Here is a 21,126-nt window from a genome sequence, read left to right as displayed (position 1 = left end):
GCTCAGGCAAGAAAGACAGCTAGAAGCCTGTGATGGTCAGATTTTTTTTTTTAAGACAGGGGCTTACTATGTTGCCCAGGCTGGTCTCGAACTGCTGGGCTCAAGTGATCCTCCTGCTTCGACCTCCCAAGTAACTGGGACTACAGTCATGTGCTGTTGCACCCAGCTGATGGTGAATTTTATGTGTCAACTTGAGTAGGCTGTGGTCCCAGTTATTGAATCAAACACTGGTCTAGGTGTTGCTGTAAAGGTATTTTGTAAATGTGATTAGCATTCATAATGGGTCGACTTTAAGTACAGGAGATTTTCCTAGTTAGTCTGGGTGAGCCTGATCCAATCAGTTGAAAAGCCTTAAGAGTGGAACTGAGGTTTCTGTAAGGAAAAATAAATTTCACGTGTGGAGTGCAGCTTCAGCTACTGCCCAGAATTCCAGCCTGCCCTTCCTGATGGCCTGCCCCACGGATTTCAGACCAGCCTAGCCAGCCCCCACAATGATGTAAGCCAAATCCTTACAATAAATTTCTTAATATATGTCTCATACTGGTTCTCCTTCTCTCTCTCTCTCTTTTTTTTTTTTTTTTTTGAGATGGATTTTCGCTCGCTCTTGTTGCCCAGGCTGGAGTGCAATGGCACGTTCTCGGCTGACTGCAACCTCTGCCTCCCAGTTTCAAGCGATTCTCCTGCTTCAGCCTCCCAAGTAGCTGGGATTACAGGCGTGTGCCACCACGCCCGGCTAATTTTGTATTTTTGGTAGAGACGGGGCTTCATCTTGTAAGTCAGGCTGGTCTCGAACTCCTGACCTCAGGTGATCCACCCACCTCGGCCTCCCAAAGTGCTGGGATTACAGGTGTGAGCCACTGTGCCCAGCCTGGTTCTCTTTCTCTAGTTGACCCTGACTGATATAAAACCAGATTGTGGAGGGCTTTGAATGCCAGTTTGAGAGTGCTGAGTGCAGTCCAGATGAGGGGAGCTCTGATCTGAGACCTAGAAGGAAAGGGAAGGGAAGAGCATTGATAATTCTAGAAAATGCTGAGGGATGCCCTCTTGCCCATATTTCATATTTCCAACTAACTCCAAAGCTCAAGGCCTCTGGGAAAATTATGTAAACACCCTTCTCAGTGGAAGGGCTCCCACCCTCTCCCCACCCCATGGGGTGTTTCGGTCTGGCTGGCTGTACCTCCCTTTGAGATCCCAGGCATTATAGGAGAGTCTAAATTCATCCACTTGTTCCAGTCAGTCATTTCTTCTGCAGGCATTTCTTTTTGTTGCTGTTTATTTACATTTTTTTTTTTTTTGCTGGGGCATGATAATTTTTATTTATTTATTTATTTATTTGACAAGGTCTCACTCTGTTGCCCAGGCTGGAGTGCAGGGGCGCCATCTCGGCTCACTGCAACCTCCGTCTCCTGGGCGCAAGCAATCCTCCCACCTCAGCCTCCCAAGTGGCTGGGACTACACACGTGCACCACCACACCCAGGTAAAATTTTTTGTATTTTTTTGTAGAGACAGGGGTCTCACCATGTTGCCCAGGCTGGTCTCGAACTCCTGGCCTCAAGTGATCCACCCACCTCAGCCCCCCAAAGTGTTAGGATTACAGTTATGAGCCACCGCACCTGGCATTCTGCAGGTATTTCTTTCTTTTCTTTTTTTTTTTTTTTTGAGAGGGAGTCTCGCTCTGTCACCCAGGCCGGAGTGCAGTGGCGCGATCTCAGCTCACTGCAAGCTCTGCCTCCCGGGTTCACGCCACTCTCCTGCCTCAGCCTCCCAAGCAGCTGGGACTACAGGCGCCCGCCACCACGCCCGGCTAATTTTTTTGTATTTTTAGTAGAGACGGGGTTTCACCGTGTTAGCCAGGATAGTCTTGATCTCCTGACCTCGTGATCTGCCCGCCTCGGCCTCCCAAAGTGCTGGGATTATAGGAGTGAGCCACCGCGCCCGGCCTTCTGCAGGCATTTCTTGGGCAGCAACTGTGGACAAAGTACTGTACAGTACTCAGCTTCCAGATTACAGAAATGAATAAAATGTGGCCCTTACCTCCAAGAAGCTTTACAAACAGACTTGTCGAGCACTAACTTTAACAGCAGACAGAGAGAAAGAAGCCCCCTCCTCTCCTCCCTGCAGGACCAAATCATCCTTTTCTGAGCCTGCCACTTTGATCCATAGCACAGTGGGCTTCTTGCAGCCCAGTGGAAGATTTGACTAGCTGGGCTTCCTTTTCATCTTCAAGCAACCTGGCCCACTCCTGGGTATTAGCATTTCTTTCAGGGTATTTTCTCTTTTCTATCTCCTATGTCTGCTCCAGTTTTTCCCTCTCGAAGCTAGTGTGACCTGCTCTCATTGTTCATATTCCCTCCTTGGCCTTGTCAGCCAACCCCCAATTCAATGCCAAGTGGTGAGCTTTCAAAGGCCACCACAAAGTCTATCACAGATACAGAGACTGCCCATGCTGCAGCCCATGCCGACCTCACCGCCTCTCAGGAGTTGGCCCTTCTATTGGGGCACAGACTCCCAATCTTTTTTTTTTTTTTTTGAGACGAAGTCATGCTCTGTCACCCAGGCTGGAGTGCAATGGCGGGATCTCGGCTCACTGCAACCTCCGCCTCCTGGGTTCAAGCGATTCTCCTGCCTCAGCCTCCCGAGTAGGTGAGACTACAGGCACGTGCCACCACACCCAGCTAATTTTTTGTATTTTTAGTAGAGACGGGGTTTCACTGTGTTAGCCAGGATGGTCTCGATCTCCTGACAGACTCCCAATCTTACATTCTGAGTCTTCAGCAAGAGTGCAGGCTGTCTGAGGGAAGAGGCTATATAGCTCTTACAGTCTCTAGCATAGATCAGCCTCAGAGAAGATGCATTTTAAACACTTAAGGATTTGAATTGAAAATCTGGATTGACACTGACAGATATCTCAGGAGGTGACTTTATATATATATTTATTTATTTATTTGAGACAGAGTCTGGCTCTGTCGCCAAGGCTGGAGTGCAGTGGCACAATCTCAGCTCACTGCAACCTCTGCCTCCCAGGTTCAAGCAATTCTCATGCATCAGCCTCCTGAGTAGCTGGGACTACAGGCACGTGCCACCACACCTGGGTACTTTTTGTATTTTTGTTTTAGTAGAGACAGGGTTTCACCAGGGGTAACGGGGTTGGCCAGGCTGATCTCGAACTCCTGACCTCAAGTGATCAGCCTGCTTCAGCCTCCCAAAGTGCTGGGATTACAGGCGTGAGCCACCATGCCCTGCCAGGAGGTGACTATTAATGGCTTTTCCAAAGACTTCAACGTAGGAGTCCTCTGAAAGAGCAGAGGACTTATACATGTAAATCATAGTTTTATTAATATAAGTCTATCTTAAAATGAGTCCTGTTCTGGAAGATTTATCTCATAAAGTGAAGCTGGCTTGTTTTACCTTAGATAGGATTTGGCTGAAACCTTTAGATGTGTCTCACTCTTCAAGGGTTCCCGCGAGTTGGTTTCTTGTGAATGTAGGTGTTATTGTACAAGGTCAGTATGACAGGGAGCTAGAATCATGTAGGGATTTAAAATATGGGAGGTTTCAGTCCTTCTTGACAGAAGGTGATTAGATAAAAACAGCAGGGCCAAGTGAGCTTTGTAGTTTGTTCTGGTGCTTAAGTTTTATGAACTGGGGAGTTCTCCCAGTTTAATTACTGACTTGGGGGAATGTTGGTGATGCTGGAAGTACTTGCCTTTGTTTAAAAATGCTTAAGTGAAAGTATGATGAGAAAAGGTGCTTTTTAAAAGCTAATAGACCCTTTAGTTCAACCCATTCATTTTATATAGTAAGAAATTGATAGCCAGAGAGGGGAAGTGAATGCCCAAGGTCACACAGCTAGTTTTTGGAAGAGCTGCAAGTCGAATCAAAGTCTTCTGGCTCATGGTGTAGGGCTTTCGCTTGCAGCTTTGTTACAGAGCCAAGCTAATATGGGCTCAGGGCCGCAGGAACTGCAAATCAAATAAAAGTCTCTTTCATTGTTCAGCAGGAGAAAATCTGTCCAGTTTCTTCTTGGTTCCTTGAGTCTTTTCAGGTCCCTGGAGGCATTGTACATTCCTGCTGCGCCAGGTTAGGAAGGGGCAGGGATGCTTGTCTTTGCTGCCTTGCTTTACTACCAATTCTGTCCTTGGTGACCAAGGCCATATCGGCTTTTTTGTCTATAAGTCAAACTAAGAAGCAGGAATTGCATTTACTTCCAAGAAACTGCAAACGGCTTGCCCATAATGCAGATTTATTCTCAAATTTATATGAGTGAATCAGGGAGGGGCAGTTGGGATCCTTAGTTTATAAGGGAGGAGGCTGAGGGATTGAGTGAGTAGGGCTCTAGAGAAGGCAGAGAGAACAGATGTTACCTCAGTGGCTTGGGCACTCCCCACTGTCATAATCACATAATTGAGAGAAGGGATTTCTGAAGCCACATTACCAAGGTAACACAGGATGCATATCAATTTAAAAAATCATGACCGGGCATGGTGGTTCACGCCTGTAATCCCAGCACTTTGGGAGGCTGAGGCAGGCAGATCACCTGAAGTTAGGGGTTCGAGACCAGCCTGGCCAACATGGTGAAATCCCGTCTCTACTAAAAATACAAAAGTTAGCTGTGTGTGGTGGTGGGCTCCTATAATCCCAGCTACTTGGGAGGCTAAGGCAGGAGAATTGCTTGAACCCAGGAGGCGGAGTTTGCAGCGAGCAGAGATCGTGCCATTAAGAGAAAGAACTGCACTCCAGCCTGGGTGAAAAGAGCGAAACTCCGTCTCAAAAATTTTTTTCATTTTTTAATACAAAAATTAGCTGGGTGTGGTGGTGCATACCTGTAGTCCCCGCTACTTGGAAGACTGAGGCAGGAGAATCACTTGCACCTGGGAGGCGGAGGTTGCAGTGAGCTGAGATCGTGCCACTGCACTCCAGCCTGGGCAACAGAGCCAGACTCCATCTCAAAAAAAAAAAAAAAAAATCAGATTCATTGCATTCTGCATTGGATATGAGTATATCTGACATTGTAAGAAGCCCTTATGCCCAGCACAAAGTGCTTTGTTCAGTTAATCAGATGGCTGAAGTTCATTACGTTGCCCTGGCAGAGAAAATGGGGAGATGTAGTTCAAAAGATACAAAGTAGCAAATATGTAGGATATAGGATGTAGGATGAAGTCTAGAGATCTAATGTACAACATGTAACATGTCTATGCTACCAGTTTTTGCTTGGGGAGAGGAAGAGAAAAAGATGGGTTTTTGTTGTTGTTGTTGTTTTGTTTTTGTTTTTTGAGACAGAATCTCACTTTGTCACCCAGGCTGGAGTGCAGTGGCACGATCTCGGCTCACTGCAACCTCTGCTGCCCAGGTTCAGGTGATTCTCCTGCCTCAGCCTCCTGAGTAGCTGGAATTACAGGCATGCACCACCATGCCCAGCTAATTTTTGTCTTTTTAGTAGAGACAGGGTTTTGCCATGTTGTCCAGGCTGCTCTCGAACTCCTGACCTCAGATGATCCATCGGCCTTGGCCTGCCAAAGTGCTGGGATTACAGGTGTGAGCCACCGTGCCTGGAATGAATATTCTCTTTAAAAAAAAAAAAAAACCAAAACCAAAACCAAAACCAAAACCCTTTCCTATTAAGCCTAAATGTTGAGGAAAAATTAGAAATTCAAGCTTCCTTTATTACAGCTGCTTTTAGCAAGGAGGATGAGGATGGAGGAAGAGCAGGAAGATGTCAGAGAAACATGTGAGGGGTATTGGCCAAAGGCCAAGATGAGCTTCGTGTTCACCAGACTGTGTCCACTGAGGACAGGGATTCTCCATTGAGGAAGTGAGCTGGCTTAGCAATTTCGAAAAAAAGGCCCAGGGAAAAAGAGGTCTTGCAGGTCCTTTTTGAGGGAAACTAACTGAAAATGGCTTTGCCTGGGAGCAATGGATATTTGGAGAAAACAGTCCCCCAAAGCTCTGCTGGCCAAGTTTCTAGTTCCAGGCCTTTGGTGCAAGCTTAATTAGTTTCTGTGGACCAGCTGCAAATGGGGCGGTTCGATTTGTACTTGTTAAGTTGTACAGCTAAGACTCAGGATTTTTACAGCTGCGTTTTCAGCACCACCTCATTAATCCTCACAGCCATAGAGGGAGGCTGAAGACTCAGTCATCTTCATTTTAGAGGAGAGGCCCAAAGAGGTAAAATGACATATACCCCATCAAATGGCAAGTCAGTGGCTGGGCTGAAAAATAGAAGTGAGCCCTGATTCTAGGGTGAGCTGCTCAGCCTAGCCCACACAACTTCCCTGCTTTGCTTGCTCATTGCAGATGCAGAAATCTCTGGCTGGTTCCCCTCAGTCTGAGCTTGGGGCTGACCTGCTGCTAAAGTGTGTAATAGGCAACAGTTGGGGGGCAGGGGCAGGGAAGGGGAGGGAGCCTTTGATAATGCTGCCCCATCTCCTCTTGGTGTCCCTTTCTGACACCCTGTCACTTCAGGTCTTTCTCTTTTTTTTAGATACAGGATCTTGCTCTATCGCCTAGGCTGGAGTGCAGTGGCAGTGTGACTTCCTGGGCTCAAAGGATCCTCCCACCTGAGTCTCTTGAGTAGCTAGGACAACAGGCGTGTGCTACCATATCTGGCTAATTTTCTTTAAAGAGATGGGGTCTTGCTATGTTGCTCAGGTCTCCAACTCCTAGGCTCAAGCGATCCTCCTGCCTTACCTCCCAAAGTGTTGGGAAAACAGGCATGAGCCACCCTACCTGGCCATTCCAGGTCTCATATCCCTGAACAAGCACTTGACCCCCACCCTGTGCCCAGATTCACGGAAATAGACGGGTCCCAGCTATCCTCCCCTTGAGGCTTATGCAACCAGCTGGCTCATCTGATGGGCCCCAAGTGTGTCAATACTTCCATCCAAGCATGTCTATTAGTCGAAGAGAGTGAACTTGGATGCTGGGTAGATGGCTATGGGAATGTCACCAAAAGTATCAGACATAAGACTCAAGTGTCTTTGAAATGATATGTATCTTTAAAAGGCATTCATGTTTGCATTCCTCACATGATGCTTTTAGATAAAAATATTTAATGTGGGCCGGGCATGGTGGCTCACGTCGGTAATCCCAGGACTTTGGGAGGCCGAGGTGGGCAGATCACCTGAGGTCGGGAGTTCGAGACCAGCCTGACCAACATGGAGAAACCCCGTCTCTACTGAAAATACAAAATTAGCTGGGCGTGGTGGTGCATGCCTGCAATCCCAGCTACTCAGGAGGCTGAGACAGGAGAATTGCTTGAACACAGGAGGCGGAGGTTGCAGTGAGCCGAGATCACGCCATTGCACTCCAGCCTGGGCAGTGAGAGTGAAACTCTGTCTCAAAATAAATAAATAATAATGAGTCATCAGAATGATATTTTCCTCCAAAATCTTGGAGAAAAATTCAAATGTGTCAGGAGTATGGGCCACATTGTAACTGTGGCTTTTTGTGTCTGCCAGCACATTGCCACATACTCTGGGGGGCTCAGACCCCAGGTGGAGGAGCACAGGGAGTCCCATATCAGTGGGCAGATGGTAGAGGATGAGGGGACCACCTGAGAGCCACGTGCATATTTTGAAGGCTGCTTTTTGGACATAATGCTCAACCCACAAATTTCCATGCACATATACTGTTTCATCCCTGGCTCCCTCAAAGAGGCATGAGGCACAAGGGCAGACCAGAGAAGATAGGTTAGGGGACAGGTGGGCTTGCACTCACATTTCAATGTTACAGGCCACCTGTTACACACAGGCCACCTGGACCCTGAGCAGCAATTACAGGTCATCTTCTGATGAGTGTGGCTGCATCCATGCCTCTGTTTCCGGGAGAAGTGATTAGCAGGTAAGGTTGAAGTCAGGAGTGGTGGCTCATGCCTGTAATCCCAGCATTTTGGGAGGCTGAGGCAGGGAGATCACTTGAGCCCAGGAGTTTGAGACCAGCCTGGGCAATATGGCAAAACCCTGTCTCTACAAAAAAATAAATAAAAATAAAAATCAGTGGGATGTGGTGGTGGGTGCCTGTAGTCCCAGCTACTTGGGAGGCTGAGGTGGGGGATCACCTGAGCTCAGGAGGTCTAGGCTGCAGTGAGCTGTGATTATGCCACTGCACTGCAGCCTGGGTGACGGAGTGAGAACCTGTTTAACAACAACAACAAAAACCCCACAAAGGTAGGTTCCTCCCTGCACTTCCAGATGCTGCAGAGAATGACCCTGGGTCCACAGAAAGGTGGGGTTGGGCTAAGTACTGTAGGGTAGTAGTTGAAAGCATGATGGGCTGGGTTTGAAAACTGATAGGCTTACCACTTACCAGCTGTGTGACCTTGGGCTAGTGACTTGTCTAGGCTTCAATTTCCTCCTCTGATAAATGGAAATGATAATAGTACCTCTCTCAAAGGATTATTGTGAAGGTTAAATGAGATCATGTGTGTGTACTTAGCAAGGTATCTGGCGTATGGCAAGTGTTCATACACAGTTGTTTTTGCCTATTTAAGGGCAAGGTTCAATTTTTCTGTGTTGTGGAAGACTCCCAACATAGTACAGATGCATATTCCTTTTAGCCAAAGCCTTGAAAATGAGAATAAGGTATCAATACCCAGAGGGAAGGACACCACAGACAGGAGAACAGGAAAAGCTAAACCCGAGCTTATTCCTAAGTGGTAGGTAAAAATCCTGCAGCTGAAAACATCACACAGACACCAGAACATGTCCCTGTTATGCTGGGGTGTGGCATCAACCAATGACTTGGTGCGTGGATGCGTAGGCCTTTGTGGGTGTCACTAGAAACGCTCATGTGAAACAAGAAGTTCTGTACCTGCAAGAAGGCAGCCTTCATCATTTCCACTTTACAGTGGCTTCCAGCCGGTCAGGACATTGAACCCAAGAAACCCGCCTGGAGTCCAGGACATTTCTCCAGGGACCAGGACTGAATCCTCAGAGGTCATTTCCTCCGACTCCATGGAGGACTTCCTTCTCGCTCCAGATGTACACCCACAGTCTGGCTTCCAGGCTGCAGGATGAGGAATGGGATGTGGCTATTACCTTGGAATCAGATGTGGTTATTACCCTTACCCTACTGGCTGTTCGGAGGAATTCGATCCTAAGACATAAATGTATGCCCCCTCCCAATGCTGGCAGTTGACCCTCCCCTACCTCTTTGGCAGCAAAAATTCTGGCGGAGGCAGGTTCTTTCAATTCATTGCTGATGAAATTACCTATTATCCACAGTGCCTTCACAACAGCTTGAAAAAAATGTGATTGTGCCAGCACCCACTGGCATTTTGGGTCCACGCCAACAGTATGAACCCATTTTCCTTTAAGTGGCTGAAGTCAGAAAGGCAGGAATCAGGCTCTGGGACACTTGGATGGGGTGACTGGAGAGCATCAGCTTCAGGTTCAGGTTGAGGCCAAAGATGGCAAGGAAGACACTGGTGGGAATATGGCCTTTCCCTGCACTCCCAGATACTGCAGATAATGACCCTGGGTCTGAGGTGACTGTCAGTCACCTCAGGAGAGTTTCAGGAGCTTTTGGAAAGTAGTTGGTGAAACTCAGCTGAGTTGGTGGGGCATGGAATGATGGCCCCAACTCCTCATCTTTTGATAGGAGGATGCCAGGCTGTCTAGCCATGTCCAGCTACACTGCCCCAAATCAACCACTCCCAGAGGAGACAGAGCCCTTTTCACTCACACACAAGTCTGGGATGGCTCTCTCATGACAGTCATCTCCTTCAACACTCATTTATTCTACAAATATGTGAATACTACTATGTGCCAGATACTGTGTGGGTGGGTACCCAGGGTGTAAAACTAAATAAGAATGTTTTCTGACCTTAAGGAGCTACCAGTGTAGTTAGTGCAGGGCCTTAGGGCTCCTGAGTTTTCAGACTGTCCAGTTGGGTCATTTTGAGTGGCAGTGGGCTTCAGTTTATCATGGCATTGACTAGCACTGAATCCCAACCTTAGTGCTGTGGGACAGTATGCCTGGCAGGCAGCACCCAGAAGAGCTCTGCCTGTAGTCCAAGGGCTGCTGCCTGTGGTTCCCTCCCATGTTTAAAGAGGAGCTTTGGCTTGGTGTTGAGGAACATGCAGAGAATCCCAGCCTGACTGTGCTGCCCCTGGCTCCTCTTCAATGCTTTGCTTCCAAACCTCTTTAGCCATAACCTTTGCAGACATGGAAAAAAAGGAGTCTGTAGGCCGAGTGTGGTGGCTCACGCCTGTAATCCCAACAGTTTGGGAGAATGAGGTGGGTGGATCACCTGAGGTCAGGAGTTCGAGACCAGCCTGACCAACATGGTGAAACCCCGTCTCTGCAAAAAAAAAAAAAAAAAAAAAAAAAAAAATTAGCTGGGCGTGGTGGTGGGCACCTGTAATCCCAGCTACTTGGGAGGCTGAGGCAGGAGAATCACTTGAACCCAGGAGGCGGAGGTTACAGTGAGCTGAGATGACGCCATTGCACTCCAGCCTGGGTGACAGAGCGAGACTTTGTCTCAAAAAAAAAAAAAAAAAAAAAAAAAGAGTCTGTTATCAATCTTTGGAAGTGACTAAGTAGGATCACTGTACACAGTTGTGTAGCTTGTATACATAGCCAATGAGGCAAGTCGGGCTGGACAGGGCTGAAATTACCAAGCCATGTGCCCATCACACAGAGGGTGTCATGGTGGGGGCATGGGCAGCAGGAAGAACCTTTTTCTAATTTGGACAAAGATGCCTCAGGCTAGTGAAGACCTGTAAGTACCAGAAGAAAGTTAGGAAACAGGAGAAACAAAATAATTTCTCACCCTTGGGTAACTCTGAAGAGCCAGAAGGGTTAGCTCTGATTAGGGTCCTAATGCTTCCATACTATGGAAACAATCCCTCCTTCCCACCCCACTACATGGCCAGAGGCTGTTGCAAGGGATTCCATAGCCTAAACTGCGAGGCAGTCAGGCTGCACTCTGAGAGCAAGAAGGCACAGTTCAGAGGGAGAGGCCCCATTTCCCAACCCCAGTCTGAGGAGTGGCCTAAAATCCTAATTCCCAGGCCATCTGATACACTAGGCACAGAGCACACTGTGTTTCTCCACACAACCCCCCACACCACCTCCAGCCCTTCAGCTCTGAGGTCACAGCCATGGGGGCCAGGTGAGCCAGAAGCCTCGTGGTCAAGAGAAAGAGGTAGACAATTTCCAACTCCCATGAGAAACAGGAGGCTTCAAAGAGGAGCAAAGGGGATCCCCTGTGTGTTGGGGAGGTGGGAGGAACAGGGTCCTTAGCTGTCATCACCCACCAGTGCCCAGTACATAAGAGCAGGGGCCCAGGACGAGCACACAAAGGGCCACCACCAACCAACAATTCAAGGACACAAGGACACCCACAAAGAGGCACCGCAAAGACTTATTGGGATAGTAAGATGAATAGATTTAATCATTCTTGTTTGAAAAACAAGACTTAAATTAGTATATATATAATTTATATATTTTATGTAGTATATATACTATATACAGACATTAGAAAATGTTTCCTCTCCATGAGGCTGAGGGAGAGGTGAAGGATGGCGGTGGAATGACACAGGCAGGGGCTGAGTGGCGAAGTTGGGAGAAAAAGAAGACCATGTCAGCACTCCAGCTTGCAGTGGCTGAGGGGAAAAGGATTCCCCACTGGCTGCATCTCTGGCCCATTCAACAACTTGGTCCTGGGGGAGGAGAAGCAAGGAAGTGAGGGGCTGGATTCTGCAGAAGAAACTCCCCTCCTCCTTGCCGGGAGAACTCACCACTCAGGGAGACTTTATTGCACTAGGGGCTACCAAGGATGGGCAGGGATTAAGCACAGTGTACATCTTTATAAAACTCACATCAGAATGAAAGATTTCACATGGGCCTCTGACACAGTGATGAAACAGAGGCAGACACAGGGCACAAGGGTGTGGGAAATGGGGAGATATGGAGAGGCGGACGAGAAGCAATCTATACAGAAGAAACATTGGCTTTCTTTGTTCCCTACAGTGGGACAGTTGGTAGGGACTCCGTGTCTTCACTCCCAGGAAGGTTGCGGGGGTGGGGGCGTGGGGGGAGGGTTGGCAGCGGTGGTGGCGGTGGTGGTGGCAGTGGTGGCGGCGGCGGCAGCGGTGGTGGCAATAGGAGGTGTGTGTCAAGGTGGATGTTAAACAGTGTGAATTCCCTTCCAGATGGCTCCAGAGAGGGAGAAAGGTGCAGGACTGCACCGGGTAAGGCGCTCAGCTTCTTTTCTTAGAGAGACAAATCCACAGGGTCAATACACAGCCAAAAGCATATACTCAGGATTAACATATCACACTAGCTTCCAGAAGTTTAAGATATAGTCATCAACACCCCCCACCCCTACCCCTTTCCCCCCTCCCCCCACCCCCCTCCCCGATCCACAGCTAAGTCAAACTCCCAAGGACAGTCTGTCTGGTAGAGAGATGTTGAGAGAGAAGCCTCATGCCTGCAGCAACAGCCCCTGAGCTGGGCTGGGCCGGGCTAGGCGAGCTCCTAGGCCTGCACTGGGTCTCCCCAGGCAGACGTTTTCATCAGGTACCTTACCCAAAATGAGTGGGGTGATCCCAGATGCTTGCTCCCTAGTGGACTGAGCTGCCCTGCCCATCAGTGAGGGGCAGGGCACTTTGGGGATGGCTGGTGTGGAGCTACTGGACCTGGAGGTGAGGGCTCACCAGGCTGCCGGCCAGTTGGGCCGCTGCAAACAGCCTAGTGTGGCTGTTTTCTGCAGACATCTCACCCATGCACAGGCCCTCAGGGTGGCATCTGCCAGGTGAGTGTGAGCCCAAGGTGGATGGGCACATCTGGACTGAGCGCCCTCTCCCCTTGGCACGGCAATGTGGCCTGCTGCTACTGCCACTGCTCCCAGCAGGGGAGCCGATGCCATGAGGAGCTCAAAGCCTGAGGGTCCGCTTGCTTCAGGCCCTGGCTCCCCCAGCGCCCAACACGGATTGAGCAGGAAGTGAGCCTGATGTCACCTCTCAGCCCCAGAGAAGAGATAAAATACAGCTCTGCAGTGAGCAGAGTGAAGAGGGGCCTTTGCCCTCACAGTGAGGCCCAGAGGCCAGGGAAGGGGTGAGGACACCCAGGGCGGCAGCTAAGCCTGCAGCCCTTAAGAGAGAGCCTCAATCAAGAGAGTTTCCACTCCCCGGAGACTGATGGGCTCTTGGACCCTGACTGGCCCAGCAGACACACACACACTCACCACAAGATGCAAGGACCACAAAGCTCAAACCTGGGGCCATGGTTGGGGAAGGGGGACAGGTGTGGGCAGATGCCCTACTTAATAAGGGTTTTTAAGGAGTGGGTGAATGTGCTCATAACAGTCGCCGAAGTTGGGGAGCCTGGTGGATGCTCTGTGGCTGCCCCTGCAGCTGCTGCCACCTGCTGCTGCTGCTGCTGCTGTTGTTGCTGCTGCTGTTGTTGTTGCTGCTGCTGCTGTTGTTGTTGCTGCTGCTGCTGTTGTTGTTGCTGCTGCTGCTGTTGTTGTTGCTGCTGCTGCTGGTTAAGGTTACGGGCTGTGGACTCCTCAGCTGCACGCAGCAGGAAGGTGTAGTTCCTCACCACCTCTTCTACCTTGGCCAGCAGCTCTTGGCGCTGGGCCTCGGAGCGCACAATGAACACCAGCCGCACGAAGGTCTCAATGAGGCTGCTCAGCACCTGGAAGCTGCCCGTGATGGCTGCCAGCATGTGAGTTGGGCTCTTGTCCACATTGGCCACACGGCGGCAGGAGGCCCGGAGCTCCTTGAACTTGAGAGCTAGCTCAAGCTTATACTCGGAGATCTGAGACACATAGGGCTTGGGGGCACGGGCCTCGGGGCTGGCCACACACTGCCGCAGGACTGTCAGCAGCTCATTGGTGTCCAGCCGGGCAGCCAGGAAGCCATCAGGGAGGCCATAGGCATGGGCCCGCAGGGCATTGATCTTGGCCAGGCTCCCCTCGAAGGTGGAGACACGGAGGTCAATCTCCTGAGTGCGGGAGGCCTCAGGGCTGCTGCTGCTGCAGGTAGCAGCATCCAGCACCTGCAGGGTCCTGCTCACCACAGGCACCACCTGCTCGTCCAGCTTCATGCCAGGCAGGATCTTCATGGGGATAGAGTAGGAGAGCTCATCCTTGCCATCACTGGCATCATCTGCCATGTCACACTTGCGGTAGTAGAAGCAGTAGCGGATGGAGCAGCACTTGCTGCTCTCACTGTCCTCGTCTAGCTCGGCAGGCTTCCGGTACACCTCCTCGGGCAGTGAGAACACGGCCATCTGTCTGGGGCCTTTGGTCTCTGGGGCAACCTGGACATAGGAGGGGTCTCCCAGCGTCGGTGACTCCAGAGACCTGCTTTTGGGACCCAAGGCTATGGGGAGGCTTGCCTCTACCTCCTTGGCCTCCCTGGGCAGCATGCCCAGGGGAGGATGTGGGTAGACATCCGAGGTCAGCGAGGCCCTGTCACCCTGGTCCAGCTCACTGATACTGTAGCGGCGCATCAGTTTCCTGTAATTGGGAGCTCCCAGACACTCGCCCCCCGAGGCACACGTGGTCAGGCACGAAACACCACTCTCAGGGTCCGATCGGCACTCTTGGGACTCCAGGCTGGTAGAACGAATGCGCTGGACATTGATGGGGCTGCTGAGGCTCACGCCTGGGCTAGCCTCTGGCTGCCTCTGGCTAGGGAGGACTCTGTCCCTTTCCCTCCCCCGGAGGCTGGGCACTGGTGTCTGGGTGGCTTGTGGCCGGCCCCCCCGGCAGATGCGCTTGCAGTCACAGCTGCGCCTCTGCTCACGGGACATGCCAGGCCCCTGCTGCACAGGGCTGCTGCGGAGCTGGCAGCTGCAGCGGCCAGGTGCTGGAGGTTGCAGGTACTCGGTGCCTGGCAGCTCCCCCTGGCTTGGTGGCTTTAGAAGTTCCTCAAGGAACTCCAGTTCATACTGCTTTACCTTCTGCAGTTGGGCCTGCCGCTCATCTGTCTCCTTCTTCTGGCGGGTTGGGAAGGTGGCAGAGAATAAATTGCGTAGCCGGAAAGGACCTCGGGATGACTTGGGTTTGGCAGGGCCTTCAGAGGTCGAGTGGGCTCCATTGAGAGTTGTTTCAAGCTTCCTAGAGGGCATGGTGCTCACCTGCCTGCTGGCAGCCTGAGACCTCAGTGGGCTCTGGCCTCGAGGTTGGCAGCTGGGGCTCTGACCTCGAGACTGGCTGCTGGGGCTGTGGCCATGAGGCTGGCAGCTGGGGCTGTGGCTTCTTGACTGGCAGCTGGGGCTCTGCAGAGCCATTGGGTAGGTAGCTCGGGGAACCAGGCTGGTCTCTTCGAGCTTGCTTCTTTTGGGTGTGCTCTCCAGCTGCGCCTTCTCCCCTTGGCTGGAGATGGTGCCCTGCTTCTGCAGGGTGGGCTTACCACCCACTGGCCCGCCTTTGCCTGCCACCTCCCCTGTAGCTTGCTGGCCCACTGACTCTCGGCTTGTTCGCAAAAGATAGCTTTTGGGAGGGAAATTTTGAACAGGCAGACTGTCCTCTTGTTGGGAGAGGTGCAGGCTGTCAGCCCGGCTGCCTGTGGGTGCTCTGGGGCTGGAAGAGACCTCTGTGCCCAGCTGATGTTGAGAATTCCGTGAGGTCTCTGGAGCACTGGGGCTAATTTTGAACTTCAGATTCTTACTGGCACTGCTGCTCATCATGCTAACCTCTGGCCTCCCCATGCTGGCCTCCAGCCTTCTCTCACCCCTGCTGGGGGGGTTCCCCAAAGCCCCACCAGCAGTGACTAGACTCTTACTGTGAACCACTTGCTGTAGGGCGGCTGAGATGATGGCAGGGGTCACACTGCTCTTTGGGTCGAGGATAAGCTTGGGGCTCAACCTGACCTCCTTGGGCAGGTTGTCCCTCAGCTCAGAGACCTGCTCTTCACTGAGGGATGATGTGGCTGCCCTCAGTGACATTTCTAGGCCTGCCCTAGTGTGGCCAGGCCCTTTGTCCTCAGGAACTGGGGACAGCAGACTCAGATTCTTCTGTTCACTAAGCTGTGGGGACAGTGCTGGGTGCACTGCCAAGGAGTATGTTTGTTCTCCCTGTACCTGGCCCTCTGACTGGGGCAGCTTCCTCCGAGCGCCAGGGGGGCCAGGACTCTGGCCTGTGGCAATGGGTTGGAGAGATGGGTTGGGATCCGGGCGCCCAAGAGAGTAAGGGGCCGTAAGAACGGCCTGGGCTGCACAGCTCTGGATCCGGAAGGGCAGGTCCTTGCGGGCAAGGAGGCTGTCCTTGTTGAGGTGCTGGGCCAGGAAGTAGGTGGTGTTCTGGTGCTGCTTCATGGCCGACATCATCTCTGACATGTCTGTGAGCTCTGAAGAGTTGGTTTCATGACCTGAGTCCAGCGATGATTCAGGAGTGATTGTGGCCAGCACAATCAGACCTGGAGGAACAGGGATAGGGCTTGTTATGCTTACTGAAATCAAGTTGTTTTCCAGCTCTACACGGTTGTCCCTCGGTATTCATGGGCGATTGGCTCTAGGACTCCTGAAGATTCCAAAACTTGCAGATGCTCAAGTCCCTGATATGAAATGGCATAGTATTTGCATGTAACCTATGTACATCTTTCCATGTACTTTAAAGCCTCTCTAGATTACTTATAATACCTCACACAATGTAAATGCTATGTAAATAGTTGTTATACTGTGTTGTTTAGGGAATAATGACAAGAAAAATCTGTACATGTTCAGTATAGACATATTTCTTTTTTTCAAATATTTTTGATCTGCGGTTGGTTGAATCAGTGGATGCAGAACCCTCAGATACAGAGGGCTGACTATATAGGAAGTGCATAGAAGCCAAGGTTAGCCAGCAGTATTTTCAGCTGGAGAAAAACAGTCAGGCCTGGCGAGAATGCAGGGCTGAGGGTGGGAAGAGTGGAGGGGAGGGGACAAAGAGGGGCAAGCTATAAGAAGGGGATGAAAGGCCGGAATCCAAAACAGAAACAAAAGAGGTGGCGAGAGGATCTGGGCAGTTTTATGGCAAATTACCATGTGAATCACATGCAAAACAGCATGCTAATCACAACTATTTTTAGATTCAACAGCTAGGAAATTTTTGTTAATTGTCCTAAAGAGGGGCTGGCAAAGAGAGGTCTCTCTCTATCCCTCCTCATCTGGCCAGGCCCGCCTACAGTCATTGCAGCTGAGGCCATTTAGCTGAGCTTGTCCTCTCTCCAGCAGCCACGCGGGACTCAAGCCTGGGAGCAGCTAGCACTCTCTCCAGACTCTAAGCAAAGAGAAATGCTAGCCCTGGGGGCCAAATACATGGGGGTTGTCCAATGTCAAGGGTGTCCTCACACACGGAAAAGGCAGGCTCTCTCTGACCCCAATCCCTCGTGGTCCCTATTCCTCCCTATTCCTTTTCTGTTGCCGTGTCATTTACCTCTTCTCTTTCTTTTTTCTTTTTTTTTTTTTTTTTTTTAGAGTCTCACTCTGTCACCCAGGCTGGAGTGCAGTGGTGCAATATCGGCTCACTGCGACCTCTGCCTCTCAGGTTCAAGCGATTCTCCTGCCTCAGCCTCCTGAGTAGCTGAGACTACAGGTGTGCACCAGCCCACCCAGTTAATTTTTGTATTTTTAGTAGAGACAGGTTTTCACCATGTTGGCCAGGCTGATCTCAAACTCCTGACCTCAAGTAATCTGCTCACCTCGGCCTCCAAAAGTGCTGGGATTACAGGTGTGAGCCACCACGCCCAGCTCTCTTCTCTTTTTTTAAGGTGTATGTATATGGAGGGACATATGTGTGACTATGGGTATGTGTCTGACATGTGTTTGTCTACAAGATGGACATACATGTGTTTATAACAGGGAACAGCATGCATGTTGTACGGTTCTCCTGTGAACTAATACTTAGTTACAATAGCTACCACTTACTGAGGCCTTACTGTGTGCTAGGCAGTGCTTACATGCTTTGCATGAATGATCTCATTCAATCCTTATGACAACCCCATGTGATAGAACTACTTTTATAAAACCCATTTAAGATGACGGAATGAGGTTCAGAGAGAGTAAGTGCCTTGCCAAAGGTTACACTGACAATGATTGAAGAAACCAGGACTTCGGTGCATCTGATTCAGAGCCCATGTTCTTAGGCAGGATAAAGACCTCAGCCATGAGCAGTGATGGCCCTTGGCTCCCCTGGTCCCAGGTCACTAGGTAGTGAGTTGGTCGTTTTGCTTTTCTTTCAATCATGTGCATGCTGGATGTTCTGTTCTTCACCTGTCTTCTACGTCTCTCACAGTTTTTCTCTGATCCTCCATCCTGGCCTGCATCCATAGCTGTCATGACCCCAATCCCTGGGATCTATCTGTAAGGCATTTCCAAAGAGATGCAATGACGAGAGCCAGAACTCTAGCTAGAGCTGAGCAGCTGCTCCCTGCTGTAACATCATTGCTCCTCTGACCCTATCTAAACAACCTTTGGTACATCCACTGCCCTGACATACCTCAGTGACTCTGACACCTATTTGGGAAGACACAATGTTAGCTACTGGCCCTTGTTGGACAAGAGAAGGGGGTGGAAAGAGGGAGAAGGAATCGGTCATTACCTGCAGTCTGTGGGGGTGGTGGGTGTGGTCCATCCTCGGATGCAGCCAGGGCTTCTAGAGCCTGCAGAGTGGACACCAGGGCATCATCTAGCTCCTGGGCATGATCTCGAACTGTCCGGGTCTGCACACTGTCAATCAATGTCACTGGAATCTCATCGTACAGAAGCCCACGCAGGTGGCGTCCTTGTTCCTGGCTCTGGACAGCCCGGCGCTTGGGGTCATCCTCATCAGAGCTGTTGTCTCGGAAACCAGGGGGTGGGGCAGCAATGGCTGGCAACAGAGAAGTTGTCTCATTTTCCTCCTCCTCCTCCTCCTCACTCCCAGGTGGTGGGAGGGACATCAAATCTACTATATTGTCACGAGAGGAGCCAGGCTTCCCACCTTTGCGAGGGCCCAGCTGCTCCTGAAGTTTGGCTTTGCAAGAGTCACAGTAGAAAGTCAGGGCTTCAGCCCCAAGGGAATTGTCCAAGGTGTAGGACCGGGCCCTGCTGGCACAAGGCTCGTGGTCTAGGCTAGCTGCATCAAAGTCATCAGGGACTACCTCATAACCTTGGCCAGAGCTTTTGGATGTGGGGTCAGACTTGGTTCGGGGCCTGGTCTCCTCAAAGAAGATTAGGTTCTCGTTGACATCTGTCCGGCTTTCCTGCTCCTTCCTTTGTTCCCGCATATGGAGGTAGCAGAAGCTGACAAGCTCAGAGTCGGCAGGCGGGGGCGTGCAGCGGCTCGATTTCCTGGGGCTGGTGCCCATGCTGCCCACATAACTACTCTCCTTTTTCCCCAGGTGGCCCCCAGTGACAGGGCGGTGGGCGCTGTGCATGTAATCTAAACCCAGAAAGAGAATCAACAGATGAACCCTGGTGCCAAGGATTGTGAATGAGCTCCCTTGTTGTCTCTGGCCCATGTCTCTGCAGAACAATCGAGTGGCAGGTCCCAAGACAAAGCATTACCTGGCTGCCAAAGATTAGGGGTAGGGAAGTTGATGAGCTATGTTACTGCTGACCCTGAAAGTAGAGTGAATAGAGTCTAATAACCTGAGCTGCTAATAGCCCCATCACCTCTGAAATGGGAAAAGGCATGGGGTATGGTAGGGGTCGGGGTGAACACCCTGGTTTAGGGCCTGGTATCTGGGCACAGCTGGACTCTTACATGGATACCCTCTATCTGAAAGTCAGCTGTAAACGTATGTCCCACTTGGAACTGTTCCTACCCCTGTCCCCACCCCTTTTCAGAGCTTTTCCACCAGTGCTCTGTTGTTCTTGTTATCTTGAATCTCTTCTAGCAGAAGGAAATAAATCTGACAAGTTACTAATGCTTTAGTCAGAACCTGTTAAACAGGCTACATATAATGCCTAAGAGTTTGCATTTCAAAGAGGCCTGTTGATGGAGGGATCCTAAAAGAATAAGGCTCTATATTAGAATTCCGGGGTCTGAATGTGTAAAGTATATGGGAGATATGCTGGGATGTGCATATGTGGGAGGAGGGCAGGGGAAGCATTCTTATAATTCTTCAAATTTTATTCTTTTCTGCATTCATGCAGGGCCAGCCCTACCTGCTACACATACATATGGCAAATGCTCTCGTCAACCGCTCTTAATGATGGTAGGTGTGTGCATCTGAGAATTATCTATAGCAAATGCTTTATCTGTGAATACCTTCTCTCACTGTTTTTGGAGCTCTTCCCCATTTTATCTGTGAGAATATACTCGGACAGCAGACAGACAGATAACAAACAAGCACTAACTTAGGCTAAGGTCCTAATATACATGATCCTACTTATTCTTCATAACAACCCAATGAGGTAGTTATTATCATTATTCACATTTTAAGGATAAAGAAACTGACTCACCTAAGGTTACATAGACCAAGTGGTAGACTGGATTTCCGCCTAGGTCTGAAAGACTTCAAAACCCATGTTTTTAGCCATTACCCTTATAACTCATCATGGTGGTCAAGATGCTGGAAAACAAGCCTTCAAAATGCCACTCAAACTCCAGTTTGACAGAGTCAATATGCCAGTGTTGCCTTTCACTAGAGATTACATCTATGACAAAAGTACAGCACTGGCACCTAACAACAAAACTCCCAAATACAGGAAGAAAAAACAGAATTGAAGGGAAAAATACACAATTCAACAACAGTAGTAGGAGACTTCAATACTCTACTTTCTTTCTTTTCTTTTCTTTTCTTTTTTTTTTTTTTTTGAGACGGAGTCTCACTCCGTTGCCCAGGCTAGAGTCCAGTGGTGCGACTTCGGCTCACTGCAGCCTCCGCCTCCTGGGTTCAAGTGATTCTCCTGCCTCAGCCTCCCGAGTAGCCAGGATTACAGGCGCCTGCCACCACGCCCGACTAATTTTTTGTGTTTTTGGTAGAGGCGGGGTTTCACCATGTTGGCCAGGCTGGTCTCAAACTCCTGACCTCAAGTGATCCATCTGCCCTGGCCTCCCAAATGCAGGGATTACAGGCGTGACCCACCACACCCGGCCAATACTCCACTTTCAATAATGGATAAAACAACTAAGCAGAATATCAACAAGGAAACAGAGGACCTGAACAATACTATAAATCAAACTAGACCTAACCGAAATC

At 50.2% G+C, this 21,126-nt stretch overlaps 1 protein-coding gene across 3 annotated transcripts in view; it reads right to left on the bottom strand.

The window, feature by feature from the left end:
• Window positions 1-12,365: 12,365 nt before the first annotated feature.
• Window positions 12,366-21,126, bottom strand: part of FRMPD3 (FERM and PDZ domain containing 3) — a 154,519-nt gene continuing 145,758 nt past the window's right edge. For all 3 annotated transcript variants that reach the window (XM_034949547.2, XM_055106246.1, XM_034949546.3), the window contains 2 exons: window positions 18,540-19,361; window positions 12,366-16,374 (listed from right to left, as the gene is read on the bottom strand). In XM_034949547.2, coding sequence (XP_034805438.2) covers window positions 13,265-16,374; window positions 18,540-19,361 — 3,932 coding nt within the window. In that variant the 3' untranslated portion in view covers window positions 12,366-13,264. The remainder of the gene's footprint in view (window positions 16,375-18,539; window positions 19,362-21,126) is intronic.

The sequence above is a fragment of the Pan paniscus genome, chromosome X (assembly GCF_029289425.2).
Source record: "Pan paniscus chromosome X, NHGRI_mPanPan1-v2.0_pri, whole genome shotgun sequence".
In the NCBI taxonomy this organism is placed as follows: Eukaryota; Metazoa; Chordata; class Mammalia; order Primates; family Hominidae; genus Pan; species Pan paniscus.
Note: the sequence above shows the minus strand (reverse complement) of the source record. Positions and strands in the feature narration are given on the sequence as shown.